Source organism: Neofelis nebulosa, chromosome 8 (assembly GCF_028018385.1).
Source record: "Neofelis nebulosa isolate mNeoNeb1 chromosome 8, mNeoNeb1.pri, whole genome shotgun sequence".
Lineage (NCBI taxonomy): Eukaryota > Metazoa > Chordata > Mammalia > Carnivora > Felidae > Neofelis > Neofelis nebulosa.
Genome location: NC_080789.1, coordinates 94,306,031 through 94,319,083, shown reverse-complemented (window position 1 = coordinate 94,319,083; position 13,053 = coordinate 94,306,031). Strand labels below are relative to the sequence as shown.

The following is a 13,053-nucleotide window of genomic DNA, read 5'->3' as shown; positions in this document are numbered from 1 at the left end:
TGTGAGCAAATTATAGCTGAAAACTTCTCTAAACTGGGGAAGAGCCTGGTCATCAAAATCCATGAAACACACACAACTCCCATTAAATTCAGTAAAAGCTAGCCATCGCCAAGATATATCATAGTCAAATTCACAAAATACACAGACAAGGAAAGATTCCTGAAAGCAGCAAGGAAAAAAAAAATCCTTAACCTACAAGGGAAGACAGATCAGGTTCACAGCAGATCTGTTCACAGAAACTTGGCAGGCCAGAAAGGAGTGGCAAGATATATTCTACATGTTGAATGGAAAAAATATGCAGCCAAGAATACTCTATCCAGCAAGGCAGTCACTCAAAATAGAAGGAGAGATAAAGAGCTTCCCAGACAAACAAAACCTAAAGGAGTTTGTGACCACTAAACCAACCCTACAAGAATTTTAAGGGGGACTCTGGAGGAAAAAAAAAAGACCAAAAGCAACAAAGACTAGAAAGGACCATAAAGCATCACCAGGAACACCAACTCTACAGTTAACACAATGGCACTAAATTCGTATCTTTCAATAATCACTGTGAATGTAAATGGACTAAATGCTCCAATCAAAAGACATAAGGTATCAGTATGGATAAAAGAACAAGATCCATCTATATGCTGCCTACAAGAGATTCATTTTAGACCTAAAGACACCTGCAGATTGAATGTGAAAGGATGAGAAACCATCTATCACGCTAATGGATGTCAAAAGAAAGTCAGAGTAGTCATATTTATATCAGACAAACTAAATTTTAAAAGAAAGACTATAACAAGAGATGAAGAGGGCATTGTGTCATAATGAATACTTCAAGAAAAGCTAAGAATTGTAAATATTTATGCCTCCCCCACTTGGGACACCCAAATATATAAATCAATTAATGACAAATATAAATAAATTCATTGATAATAATACAATAGTACTAGGGGACTTTAATACCCCACTTACAACAATGGACAGATCACCTAAAGCAGAAAATCAACAAGGAAGCAATGACTTTGAATGACACACTGGACCAGATGGACTGAACAGATATATTCAGAACATTTTATCCCAAAGCAGCAGAGTACACATTCTTTTTAAGTGCACATGGGACATTCTCCAGAATAGATCACATACTTGGCCACAAATCAGCCCTCAACAAGTACAAAAAGATTGAGATCATACCATGCATATTTTCAGATCACAACGTGATGAAACTTGAAATAAACTACAAGAAAAAATTTGGACAGCCCTCAAATACATGGAGGTTAAAGAACATCCTACTAAAGAATGAATGGGTTAAAGAAATTAACAAATTAAAAAAGAAACTAAAAAACTCCATGGAAGTATATTTAAATGGAAACACGACAGTCCAAAACCTTTGGGATGAAGCAAAGGCAGTCCTAAGGGGGAAGTATATTGCAATTTAGCCCTATCTCAGGAAGCAAGAAAGGTTTCAAATACACAACCTAATCTTACAGCTAAAGGAGCTAGAAAAGGAACAGAAAGTAAAGCCTAAAGCCAGTAGAAGAAGGGAAAGGAGCTAGAAAAGGAACAGAAAGTAAAGCCTAAAGCCAGTAGAAGAAGGGAAAGGAGCTAGAAAAGGAACAGAAAGTAAAGCCTAAAGCCAGTAGAAGAAGGGAAATAATAAAGATTAGAGCAAAAATAAATGATATAGAAACAAACAAACAAACAACAAACAAAACCCCAGGAGAACAGCTCAACAAAACTAAGAACTCGTTCCTTGAAAGAATTAACAAATTGATAACCCCCTAGCCAGACTTATTAAAAAGAAAAGAGAAAGGACCCAAATAGATAAAATCATGAATGAAAGAGGATAGATTACAACCAAAACAACAAAAATACAATTACAAGAAAATCCTATGAAAAATTATATGCCAATAAACTGGGCAATCTGGAAAAAATGGACAAATTTCTAGAAAGTCACAGACTACCAAAACTGAAACAGGGAGGGATACAAAATTTGAACAAGTCCACAGCCAGCAAAAAAAATTGAATCAGTAATTAAAAATCTCCCAACAAACAAGAGTCCTGGGCCAGATGGCTTTCCAGAAGAATTCTACCAGACATTTAAAAAGAGTTATTACCTATTCTTTTCAAACTGTTCCAAGAAAATAGAAATAGAAGGAAAACTTCCAAACTCATTCTATGAAGTCAGTATTACCTTGATTCCAAAACCAGACAAAGACCCCACTAAAAAGGAGAATTACAGGCCAATGTCCTTGATAAAACTGGATGCAAAAATTCTCAACAAGATATTACAAAATCCAATTCAACAGTATATAAGAGAATTATTCATCACCATCAAGTGGGATTTATTCCTGGCCTGCAGGGATGGTTCAATATTTGGAAATCAATCAGTGTGATACACTGTGTTAATAAAAGAAAGGATAAGAACCATATGAGCCTGTCAAAGATGCAGACAAGGCATTTGACAAATTACAGCATCCATTCTTGATAAAAACCCTCAACAAAGTAGACATAGAGGGAACATAACTCAACATCATAAAGGCCATATATGAAAAACACACAGCTAATACCATCCTTGATGGAGAAAAGCTGAGAGCTTTTCCACTATGGACAGGAATAAGACAGGGATGTCCACTCTCACCATTGTTATTTAACATGGTACTGGAAGTCCTAGCCTCAGCAATCAGATCACAGAAAGAAATAAAAGGCACCTAGATTGGAAAAGAAGAAGTCAAACTTTCACTATTTGCAGATGACATGATACTCTATTTAGAAAACCCAAAAACGCCACCAAAAATTGGTAGAACTAATCTATGAATTCAGCAAAGTCACAGGATGTAAAATAAATGTACAGAAATATGTTGCATTTCTATACACCAATAATGAAACAGCAGAAAAAGAAATCAAGGAATTGATCCCATTTACAACTGCACCAAAACCCATAAGATACCCAGGAATAAACCTAACTAAAGAAGTAAAAGATCTATAATCTGAAAACTATAGAACACTTATGAAAAAAATGGAAGAGGACACAAAGAAATGAAAAAGCATTCTATGCTCATGGATTGGAAGAACACACATTGTTAAAATGTCTATACTACCCAAAGCAATCTACACATTTAATTCAATCCCTATCAAAATACCAGCAGCATTTTTCTCAGAGCTAGAACAAACAATCTTAAAATTTTTATGGAACCACAAAATATCCTGAATAGCCAAAGCAATCCTGAAAAAGAAAAACAAACTGGAGGCATCATGATTCTGGATTTCAAGCTATGTTACAAAGCAAGAGTCATCAAGACAGTATGGTACTGGCCAAAACACACAGATCAATGGAACAGATTAGAAAATCCATAAATGGACCCACAACCATATGGTCAACTAATCTTTGACAAAGCAGGAAAGAATATCCAATGGAAAAAAAGTCTTTTCAACAAATAGTGTAGGGAAAACTGGACAGCCACACACAGAAGAATGAACATGGACCTCTTTCTTACACCATACACAAAAATAAACTCAAAATGGATAAAAGACCATTTGACCCCAGAACAACGACCTCTTTAACCTCAGCCACAGCAACTTCTTACTTGACATGTTGCTGAAAGCAAGGGAAATAAAAGCAAACATGAACTATTGAGACTTCATCAAGATAAAAAGCTTCTGCACAGAGAAGGAAACAATCAATGAAACTCAAAAGCAGCCTACAGAATGGGAAAACATATGTGCAAGTGACATATCTGATAAAGGGTTAGTATCCAAAATCTATAAAGAACTTACCAAACTCAACACTCAAAGAACAACCCAGTTAAGAAATGGGGAGAAGACTTGAATATATACTCTTTCAAAAAAGACATCCAGATGGCTAACAGACACATAAAAAATGCTCAACCATCAAGGAAATACAAATCAAAACTATGATGAGATACCAACTCACAATTATCAGAATAGCTAAAATTAACATTACAAGAAAAAACAGGTGTTGGCAAGGATGCAGAGAAAGAGAACCCTCTTGCACTGTTAGTGGGAATGCAAACTGGGGCAGCAATCCTGGAGAACAGTGTGGAGAGTCCTCAAGAAACTAAAAATAGAACTACCTTATGGTCCAGGAATTGCACTATTAGGTATTTACCCAAAGGATACAAAAATACAGATTTGAAGGGGTACATGAACCCCAATATTTATAGAAGTATTACTGACAATAACCCAATTATGGCAAGAGCTCAAATATCCACTGATTGATGAACTGATAAAGAAGATGTGGTATATATTATACAATGGAATATTACTCAGCCAATAAAAAGAATGAAATCTTGTCATTTGTAATGACATGGATGGAGCTAGAATGTATTATGCTAAGTGAAATAAGTCAACCAGAGAAAGACAAATACCATCTGATTTCATTCATATGTGGAATTTAAAAAACAAGACAGATGAACATATGGGAAAGGGGAGGAAAGAAGAGAGGGGAAACAAACACAAGAGACTCTTAATGATAGAGAAAAGAAAAGCTGTGATAGAACTGTGGGTGGATGGAGAGAGGTGGGTAGGAGATAGGCTGGATGGGTAATGGCTACTAAGGAGGGCACTTGTAATGAACACTGGGTATTGTATGCAAGTGACGAATCACTAAATTCTATTTTGTGAAACCAGTATTATACTGTATGTTAACTAAAATTAAAAAAAAAAGAAAAAAGAAATCTGTAATGTAGAGTAGGACTACTGGCAATAAATTTTCACATTCTTTTTTTTAGAAAGTCTATTTTTTATTCACTTTTGAGTTTGGGGGGGGTATAGAATGCTATTTTTCTTCCTTCAACACTTTAAAGATGCCATTTTATTGTCTTTTAGTTCACGTAGTTTCAGAAGAAAAGCAGGTTGTATGTTTAAACTTTGTTCTTCCGTGTGTCATGTGTGTTCCCACCTCCACCAACCACAGGCTATTTTTACAATTTTTTCTTTATTTTCAGCAGTTTGAATGTAAGTGTAGTTTTGAGCATTTATCCTGTTTGATGTTCTTTGATATTCTTGGATCTGTAACTTGGTGTCTGTCATTACATTTGATCGATTTTTCGTCATTATTTTTTCAAATGTTTCTTCTGCATTGTTCTATAACTGGGATTTTACTTACATACCTGAGGCTATTTGATATTGTCTCCCAGTTTTTAGTAGTTCTATTTCAGTTTATATACTTCTTTTTCTAGTTTGCATGATTTCTTTAGTGCTACAAGTACACTGATTCTTTCTTCAGCAAGTCTAACTATGAGATATTAGGCATTCTTCCTCTCTGTCACTATGCTTCTTATTTGTAGTATTTCCATTTGATTATTTCCTTTTGTTTCCGACAGTATGCTGAATTGCCCATCTGAAACATGTTACCCATGTTTTCCTTCAGAACTTTTTTTTTTTTTAATTTTTAACGTTTATTTATTTTTGAGAGACAGAGAATGAGTAGGGGATGGGCAGAGAGAGAAGGAGACACAGAATTTAAGCAGGCTCCGAGCTGTCAGGACAGAGGCTGGCACGGGGCTCGAACGCACAAACTGTGAGATCATGACCTGAGCCGAAGTCAGATGCTTAACCGACTGAGCCACCCAGGCGCCCCTTCCTTTAGAGCTTTTTATATACTAGTTACAGTTGTCTAAATTTCCCCATTATGTAGTTTCAACACATATGTCATGTGTGTATCTGGTTGTCTCTTAAGAGAGTGAACAAATCCTCTTACTCCCTCTCTTAATCTATAATTTCCTTTCCCTTCTTTGAAAAAGAATATCCTCCAGTTTGTGGCATTCTAAAGTGGTGCTGCCCAATTAGTAATGACTAGTGGTATGTGACTATTAAGCACTCTAAATATGACTAGTTTGAATTGAGATGTTCTGTAACTATAAAATATAGACTGTTTTTAAAGACTTACCACAAAAAATGAAAAATATCTAATAATTTTATATTGATTTCACGCAGCAATGATAACACTGGTTTACACTGGTTTAATTAAATATATTATTAAAGTAAGTTACCTGTTTCTTTTTACTTTTTAAAAATATAACTATTAGGACATTTAAATTGCCTTTGTAAAAGGAGAAATAAATAAATGGCAAGATATACCATGTTCATAAACTGGAAGACTCAACATAGCCAAGATGTCAGTTCTCCCCAAATTGACATATTGGTTTGATGCAAATTATATCAAAAACCCTAGCAAGTTTTATTATAGCTATATACAAGCTTATTCTAAAACTTATATGAAGAGGCAAAAAACTGTAATGGATGAAACAATTTTGTAAAAGAAGAATAAAGTGGGATGATGCACTCCACCCGATTTTAAGATTGATTATATAGCTACAATAATCAAGACTATGTGACATGGGAGGAGGGATAAATGCCTGGATCAATGGCATAAAATAGAGAACCCAGAAGTAGAATCAGCCATGTACGGACAGCTGATTTTGACAAAGTTGCAAAGTAGTTTTGTTGATTGGTTAAAAGTCTAAAAATGCTGGGCCTGGCTTGCCTCATTTTGTTGGGTAGAGGGAAGCAAGACACTCTGTGGCAATGTTGTTCTGTCAGTCTTGATGTCCCTAACAAGTCTGTTTTCCTCTTCCCATCCTACTGGGTTCTCCTTTGTGACTTGCATTATATTACGGATTTACATAACATTTAGAGAGGACATTTACATGTATTTAGAGAGGAAGATCAGGGAGAAATGTGTCTATGCCATCTTGTACTGTCTCTTGTACTATTTTTGCAACTTCCTATGAATCTGTTATTTTTTTTCAAAATAAAAATCTAAGAAATGTACATGTGAGGCTGACATATTTCTATTAGACTGCACTGAATGTTTCCATTGAATGGTTAATGTAATTCATACCTGAGCCTTTTAAAATTGCTACGGAAATGATTGTCTCCCCCTCCCTCCTTCCTCTGCTTCACTTCTGGCATCTCCTTCCAGTGGAATGGAAGGTCTTCAACACAGTTGAAGTTGAAGATCTTATGTCAACATAATTTCTATTTTCTCTGCCATTCTGAAGCTTTCAAATATTTAGGGTCATTTCCTGCTTGTTGGCCTAGATCTGCCCTGAGATCAGCCTTTTAGGATGTAATGTTAACTTTGAGGGAAATCTCTTTCCTGCTTGAGGTCTTGAGGAAGTAAGAGCTGGCTCAAGGTTTCTCCCTTATTTTTTTCCAGATGACAGTTTTTGAACAGGTATGCATTTATGTGTTATATATTTTAAAATTGCTCATCTTTAATTGAAATTGAAGTTTAAAATCTTGAGTATTTCTTGCTTCTTTAGTTGTCTCCTCTATAGTCTGTTATTTTCATTGTTTTCTAGGGGGTTATAAAAAAGGAGAATAAGGTGAAAATGCCTTTCTCACTTAAATCCTAATTACTTTTTTGATACTGGATAGCTGGTACTAAACAGACAAAACGGATAGCTAATTGATTTAGTTGTATTATTATTTCAATACTTGTAAGTCCTATCTTTAGTTTTTAAGAGGAGTATACATCAAAGGTATAAAAGCATTGATTTTAGCATTTCCTGTATTCCTCTTGAATTTCTTTCGTGTTTAACAGAGTACTTCCTCTTGTACTTTTTTTCACATGGAATTCATGGATGGCAAACTTTCTGAACTATCTTGCATGTATGAGAATTCTTGCCTTACAAGCATACTTTTTTGTAATTGTAAAGCCAATGAGGTAGAGTGCTGAGACACAAGTTATAAAACTCCAGATTCCAGGTGAAGGACCCATGCTGCATATGAAGTGCTAAACATATAAATCAGAAGACAATATGTTTTACTATTTTTGGTTTTATGTTTTTCCAGGTGATGGAGAAGACATAACATGTTTCCTAATCTCTGGAGTGGTTTTTGTGGTAGAGGCTGGGGTAGGAGTAATATGGTCGAAGCACTTGTTTTCTGAAGGTTAAGTGGCGGAAGTGTTACATACTTGTTCTTGCCTTTGCCGATTCTACTCTACTCAACACCAGCTGTCTTTTGTCTTTCCCCCCGAGATTTTAAGCAAATGAGTCATGTTGGGGCGCCAGGAAAAGGGGGCAGAAGATGGCTGCTGGATGGCAGGAAGGGGATAGTTGCAGAGTTTAAAGTACAGTAAAACTTTGGTTTGCAAGCATAATTTGTTCTGGAAACACACTTGTAATCCAAAGCACTTGTATATCAAAGAGAATTTCCCCATAAGAAATAATGGAAACTCAGATGATTCGTTCCACAACCCAAAAATATTCATATAAAAATGATTACAATACTGTAATATGATACAATAAAGAAAATACAAAATATAAATAAACTTAAATTAACCTGTTCTTACCTTTGAAAACCTTCGTGGCTGGTGTGAGGGAGACAAGATAGAGGAAGCCGATTGTGTAGGACGATTTTCACTATCAATAATGGATTCACTGCTATCTATTGGCTCAATGGAATCTTTTTCTTTGTATGTAACTTTAACAAGAAACCTATCCAATGACCTAGAATAAAGCAAAGCATTCCTAAGTTTACTCTTGTATGGAAAAGCAAAGGACTGTCCAAAGGTGCTTTGAAGTGACAAAAAAATATACTAGTGCCAGCTGTGGGCACCTTCCAATGTTCTGAAAAAGTCACTGATTTCTGCCAAACACTGAGGCCTGAGACTGAGCATCCAAGCATGGGGGATGGTCACCCACAATCCTGCAATGAGAGAGAGAGAGAAAAGAACCGTTGGCTCAGTTGTGATCAGGTGACATTGGGTGTCACGTACTACTTGTATTGCAAGACATCTCTTGCTTATCAAGTTAAAACTTATTAGAAATGCTTGCTCATCTGGTAGAACACATGCAGAACAAGTTAGTCACAATCCAAGGTTTTACTGGACTTTGTATTTACCGGGAAGTAACATTTGACCTTTGTCTCAGACCGGAGACAACCGTAGGTCCCGCCTCCCGCGGTAGAAGGCTAGATGTAAAATCACCTCATGTGGAGCAGGTGATACTAACATCAAGGTTTTTGGCCCCGAGCAACAGTGCTGGTTTTGCCTGACTTCAGTGCTGGGGAATTTAGCAAGCACAGTTTTTCAGCAAGCACAAGACGATGGCTGCAGCATTTCAGGGAAATGGCTGGAGCAGGTGGAAACACATTCACAGACTCAGTAAATTTTTAACTTTTATTCCTGCCTAACATGTAGCATACTTTCTGCAAAAATTATGAGTTAAATATAGTTTAATGGAGAAAAGTTATTTAAGATATAATTGTGACAATTTTAAAAAACTCCTCTCATGAATACAGAAGGAAAATGAGTCAGTAAATAGAACAAAAACGAAAACAAAACAGATGAAGAACACAATCTCTTCAACCTAGAGATAGTACATCCATTCCTCTTCTTTCCCAGGTGGAAGCTCCCTGGAGTCACTGTTGAGGTCAGACTCCAGAGTAAAAGGTAATTTTTGTGCTGAGAGCGCACATCTGATTCATAGAGGCAAGTCTGTGTTCCAGACAGGGCAGCCAAGGCGAAGCAGAGTGTAGTATCTAAGTCTTCTATTGCATTAGGTCTCTGGGACACTTGAGGCCGCTGTCTAAGTGAGGCTGTACTTAATTTGCGGAGTCCTGGGACTTCATTTTGGTTTAAAAATGGGTGCTCTCCTTGTCTGTTGTGTTCAGCTGCAAGTATTCCAGAGTGCCTTTTTTGTAGCTGGCCACCCGTGTTGGTTTTCGGCTTCTTATCCCCGCCGCCTGTCTTTTCTGCAAAGAGTTGGCAATCATGTCGGAAAATTCGGCTTGCAAGCGCTGCTGATTCTCCCTGGAAAGAGAGTGGGGAGAAAAAATGGCACTTCTCAGCAATTCACACAGAATATTCCTTAGCTCCAGAACAATCAGTTCAGTTTACCCAAAAGAATGCTTATTTTATCGAATTCTTATTCGGAATGCTTATTCTGCACCAAACACCGGGAGTCCGGAGAATACAGAATGAGCCTTGCTTTTGACAAGTTTAAAAGAGCTGCCATCCCTGCTCTGTGTAATTGGAGAAAGAGCAGAATATATTTTGAGCGGAAAATTATATTTCAATTTCAAACTGAAACAACACGCTGCTTGATTTGGAAGTGCAGTGAGGTTTACGCAAGCCACCGCAGGGAGGAGAAAAGAAGCCACGACAATGCAAGGCCCCTGCAACATAAGCCTGAGGACTTGGTCCCACACATCCTGGAGCGTGGCTCTTGTCTGAGGTAGGCTTAGAAGGGATGATGGGTTTCAAGAGTTTGAAATGGACCTGGGGCCCAGAAAAGATCTGGGTTGTTTTGGCTTCTCTTCAGGCTTGCCGTCTATGTGGGTCCAGCATCTAGGGGTCTGCAAGACAGAATCTCTGTGCCATAGCAAAAGCCACAGTAACAGCTGTATGACTTATTGCAGCAATGAAATGTGCAACTGGATGGTCATTTGAGTCATCTTCAAGGGAACTGAAACCTGTTCGTTAGACCTGAAACCTCATCTTCCTCCTCTTTGGGAGAACCCAAGCTCCACATGAAAACGCAGAACTGCAGTCCTGGGGCTGGGAGAAGGCCCGTTTCCAGCAGCCCAGCAGAGAGCCGTTGGCAGCCATAGAGATTAGGGTGCCTCTTTGCCCCAGCATGCTAAACTCATGCCCGAACCTGTCATGCAGGAGGTGAGCGGTCAACTACCCTCTGTTCTGAGCATGCCTGAAACACCCCATTTCTGGCAGCCAGAGGGGGAGGTTTCTAAACTTCTCGTGTATGTAGTCCCTGGCCTCTTGTTCAATAGATCATTGCCACTAGCCAAGCTTTTTGCCCACAGTGAAATTCCTTGTATGTGGCACAGCTGTCAAAGCCAAGACTTCCACTCGCCTGTCCCCTCCCCACCACACCCACCCCCCAGCAGCTTACACAGTAGGAGGTGTTGGCAGGTTGTACTCCCGGTCCTTCACCCCCGTCAGCCAGTAGGTAGTCTCGGTTCCTCTTCCCTAGGGAGGCAAGCAAGGTGAGTGCCACGGAGGCCAGGGAGACAGGTCAGTTCCAGCCCACCATTCTGACAAATAGTCATTTCCAAGAGACCTTTCCCTTCCATGTTTCTTATCACTGCCTACATTTCAGCACAGCACATGTTCCCGATGTGATTCTCATCCTCTCTAGACAGATCTTCATTTCCAAGTGCCTCTTTGAAAATAAGCCTCTCACCCCCTAGACATGTTTGTTTTTTCCAAAGAAGGTTCTCTTTTTTTCCCAAAGACATTTCAAAATGTCACTACAGGAACATCGTAAGAAGTCTAAATTAAAAAAGAAGGAAATTGAGGTACAATCCTGCTTCACCAAGAAATTCAACTGGTTTTCATCACCTACATTTTCTTCTAGCCCTTTTCGCCACAAGATTTTGTCACAAAAACTAGCCCTTTGCTAGTTACCCACCTTAAGCTTAAAAAAAATTAAAAATCACTCATCTTTCAAGCCAGTAGTTTGCTGGCTGTGTTTGGACCACAGTAATCTAGACACCGCTTCTACTTGGGTGGCAATGTTCTGTATAGAAAGTGTATTTATGGAGGACTCAAAAAGTAAGTGTGATATTAGGACACGTCTACACGAAAGGAAGCTTTTCCAAGTTGCAGTCACAGTGTAAAGGCCAGAAGCACTGGGGCTCCTGGAGACAGATCATTTTAGAGTTGGTAGTTGGCTTCAGACCAATCATGAAAAGATTCCAAGGACCTTTGAAAAGTGGCCTGAGAGCCAAGTGGAGACATCTGGTGGCTCTGGAGGGCAGCTGTTCTGAATGTGAGGAACATCGTGGAGAGGAGAGACCGGTGGTTCTCAAACTTTGGTGTACGACCGGATCACTGAGCACACTCATTAAAAATACAGATTCCTGATCTACATCCACAGAGGGCCTTCCGCAGCAAGCCTGGTGGAGAGTCTGGGCATCTATATTTTAGAAAGCACCCAGATGACACTGGATCAGAAGTCTGGGGACCACAGCTGGTCCACAGCTTCAGAATGGTAAAGCAATTCCTGGAGAGGTGGTTTTAGAGAGAAGCAGCATCTTGCAGTGAAAGCCTGGAAGTGAGTGAGAAGATGGGGGCTTTGACTTAAGTTAAATAAGTCCCATCCCACACCTTAGCTCTCAGCTTTGCAGGAGGACTTGGGGACAAAACTTGGATGCACGTGGAAGAAATGATGGTGACATTTTATAACATATTGGCCCTAGTTCAAAATATTTAAAGGGTTCTGAGTTCACATTCTTTGGTGGTGGCTTCTCCTACAGGGGATCATGGGTGATCACTCTGGGGAGGGCAGAAAAGGATTCTTCATCTTCATTGAAGATGACATTATTGACCACTGGATGTCCATTCTCCAAGGAGGTGGGCCAAAGTGAGTGCTTTTTCTGGGTCTTCTGCCTGCGGATCCCTTACCTTTAAATATGTTTCCCCTCTCACTTCATATAGGAACTGGCATTCAGTTCTCTTCAGGATGGCTATTGTGGAGCCGCTCACATGAATTCTCAAGGCTGGAAATGCAAAACAGATCAATGAAAATCTCAACCATTTTAAAGAATATTATACAAACACATTTGTTTCCACTTGATTCAGGACATTTGTTACAGATGTTCTTGACAGCTGAGATGGTTTAGTGAAAGAACACTTAAAAATACAATCAGTGAGATAAATATCACACATGGGATGAAAGAGGGTCTGGCACTGCTTTTTGGGGTGCTGAGTGACAGGGTTCCTCAGGTTGTGCTCCACAGGTTCTCACTCTAGCACAGAGAGGTAGCCCCTGCACCTTGTCTTGGGTTTAGTTTGTGGTACGGAACTTGACAGCTGGAATTTGGCTTTGGGTCCCTGTGTATAAGTTCTAATAAGCAGCTTAAGTGTGGGCAGCAAGGTAGAGACTCAGGAGGGAGTTAGAGGGTCATGATTTTCTTAAGTTTTACCCTTTGAGGATACTATTATCCTTCTCATAAATAGTTGGTGAAGACATTCCCCGTTGTGGTCCACCATTGGTGCAGCACTTTCCCTCAATGGGTGCCACAGACAATGACAATAGTACGAATAATCGCAATCCTATGTTGTCTGCCATGTATCAG

At 38.8% G+C, this 13,053-nt stretch overlaps 1 protein-coding gene across 1 annotated transcript in view; it reads right to left on the bottom strand.

Moving 5' to 3' along the window:
- Positions 1–9,119: 9,119 nt before the first annotated feature.
- GUCY2C (guanylate cyclase 2C) overlaps positions 9,120–13,053 on the bottom strand; it is a 69,767-nt gene continuing 65,833 nt past the window's right edge. Inside the window, exons 25-27 of the mRNA XM_058743594.1 lie at positions 12,380–12,474; positions 10,866–10,942; positions 9,120–9,766 (exon numbers count right to left, since the gene is read on the bottom strand). Of these exons, the coding sequence (XP_058599577.1) occupies positions 9,592–9,766; positions 10,866–10,942; positions 12,380–12,474 (347 nt within the window). The 3' untranslated portion in view covers positions 9,120–9,591. The remainder of the gene's footprint in view (positions 9,767–10,865; positions 10,943–12,379; positions 12,475–13,053) is intronic.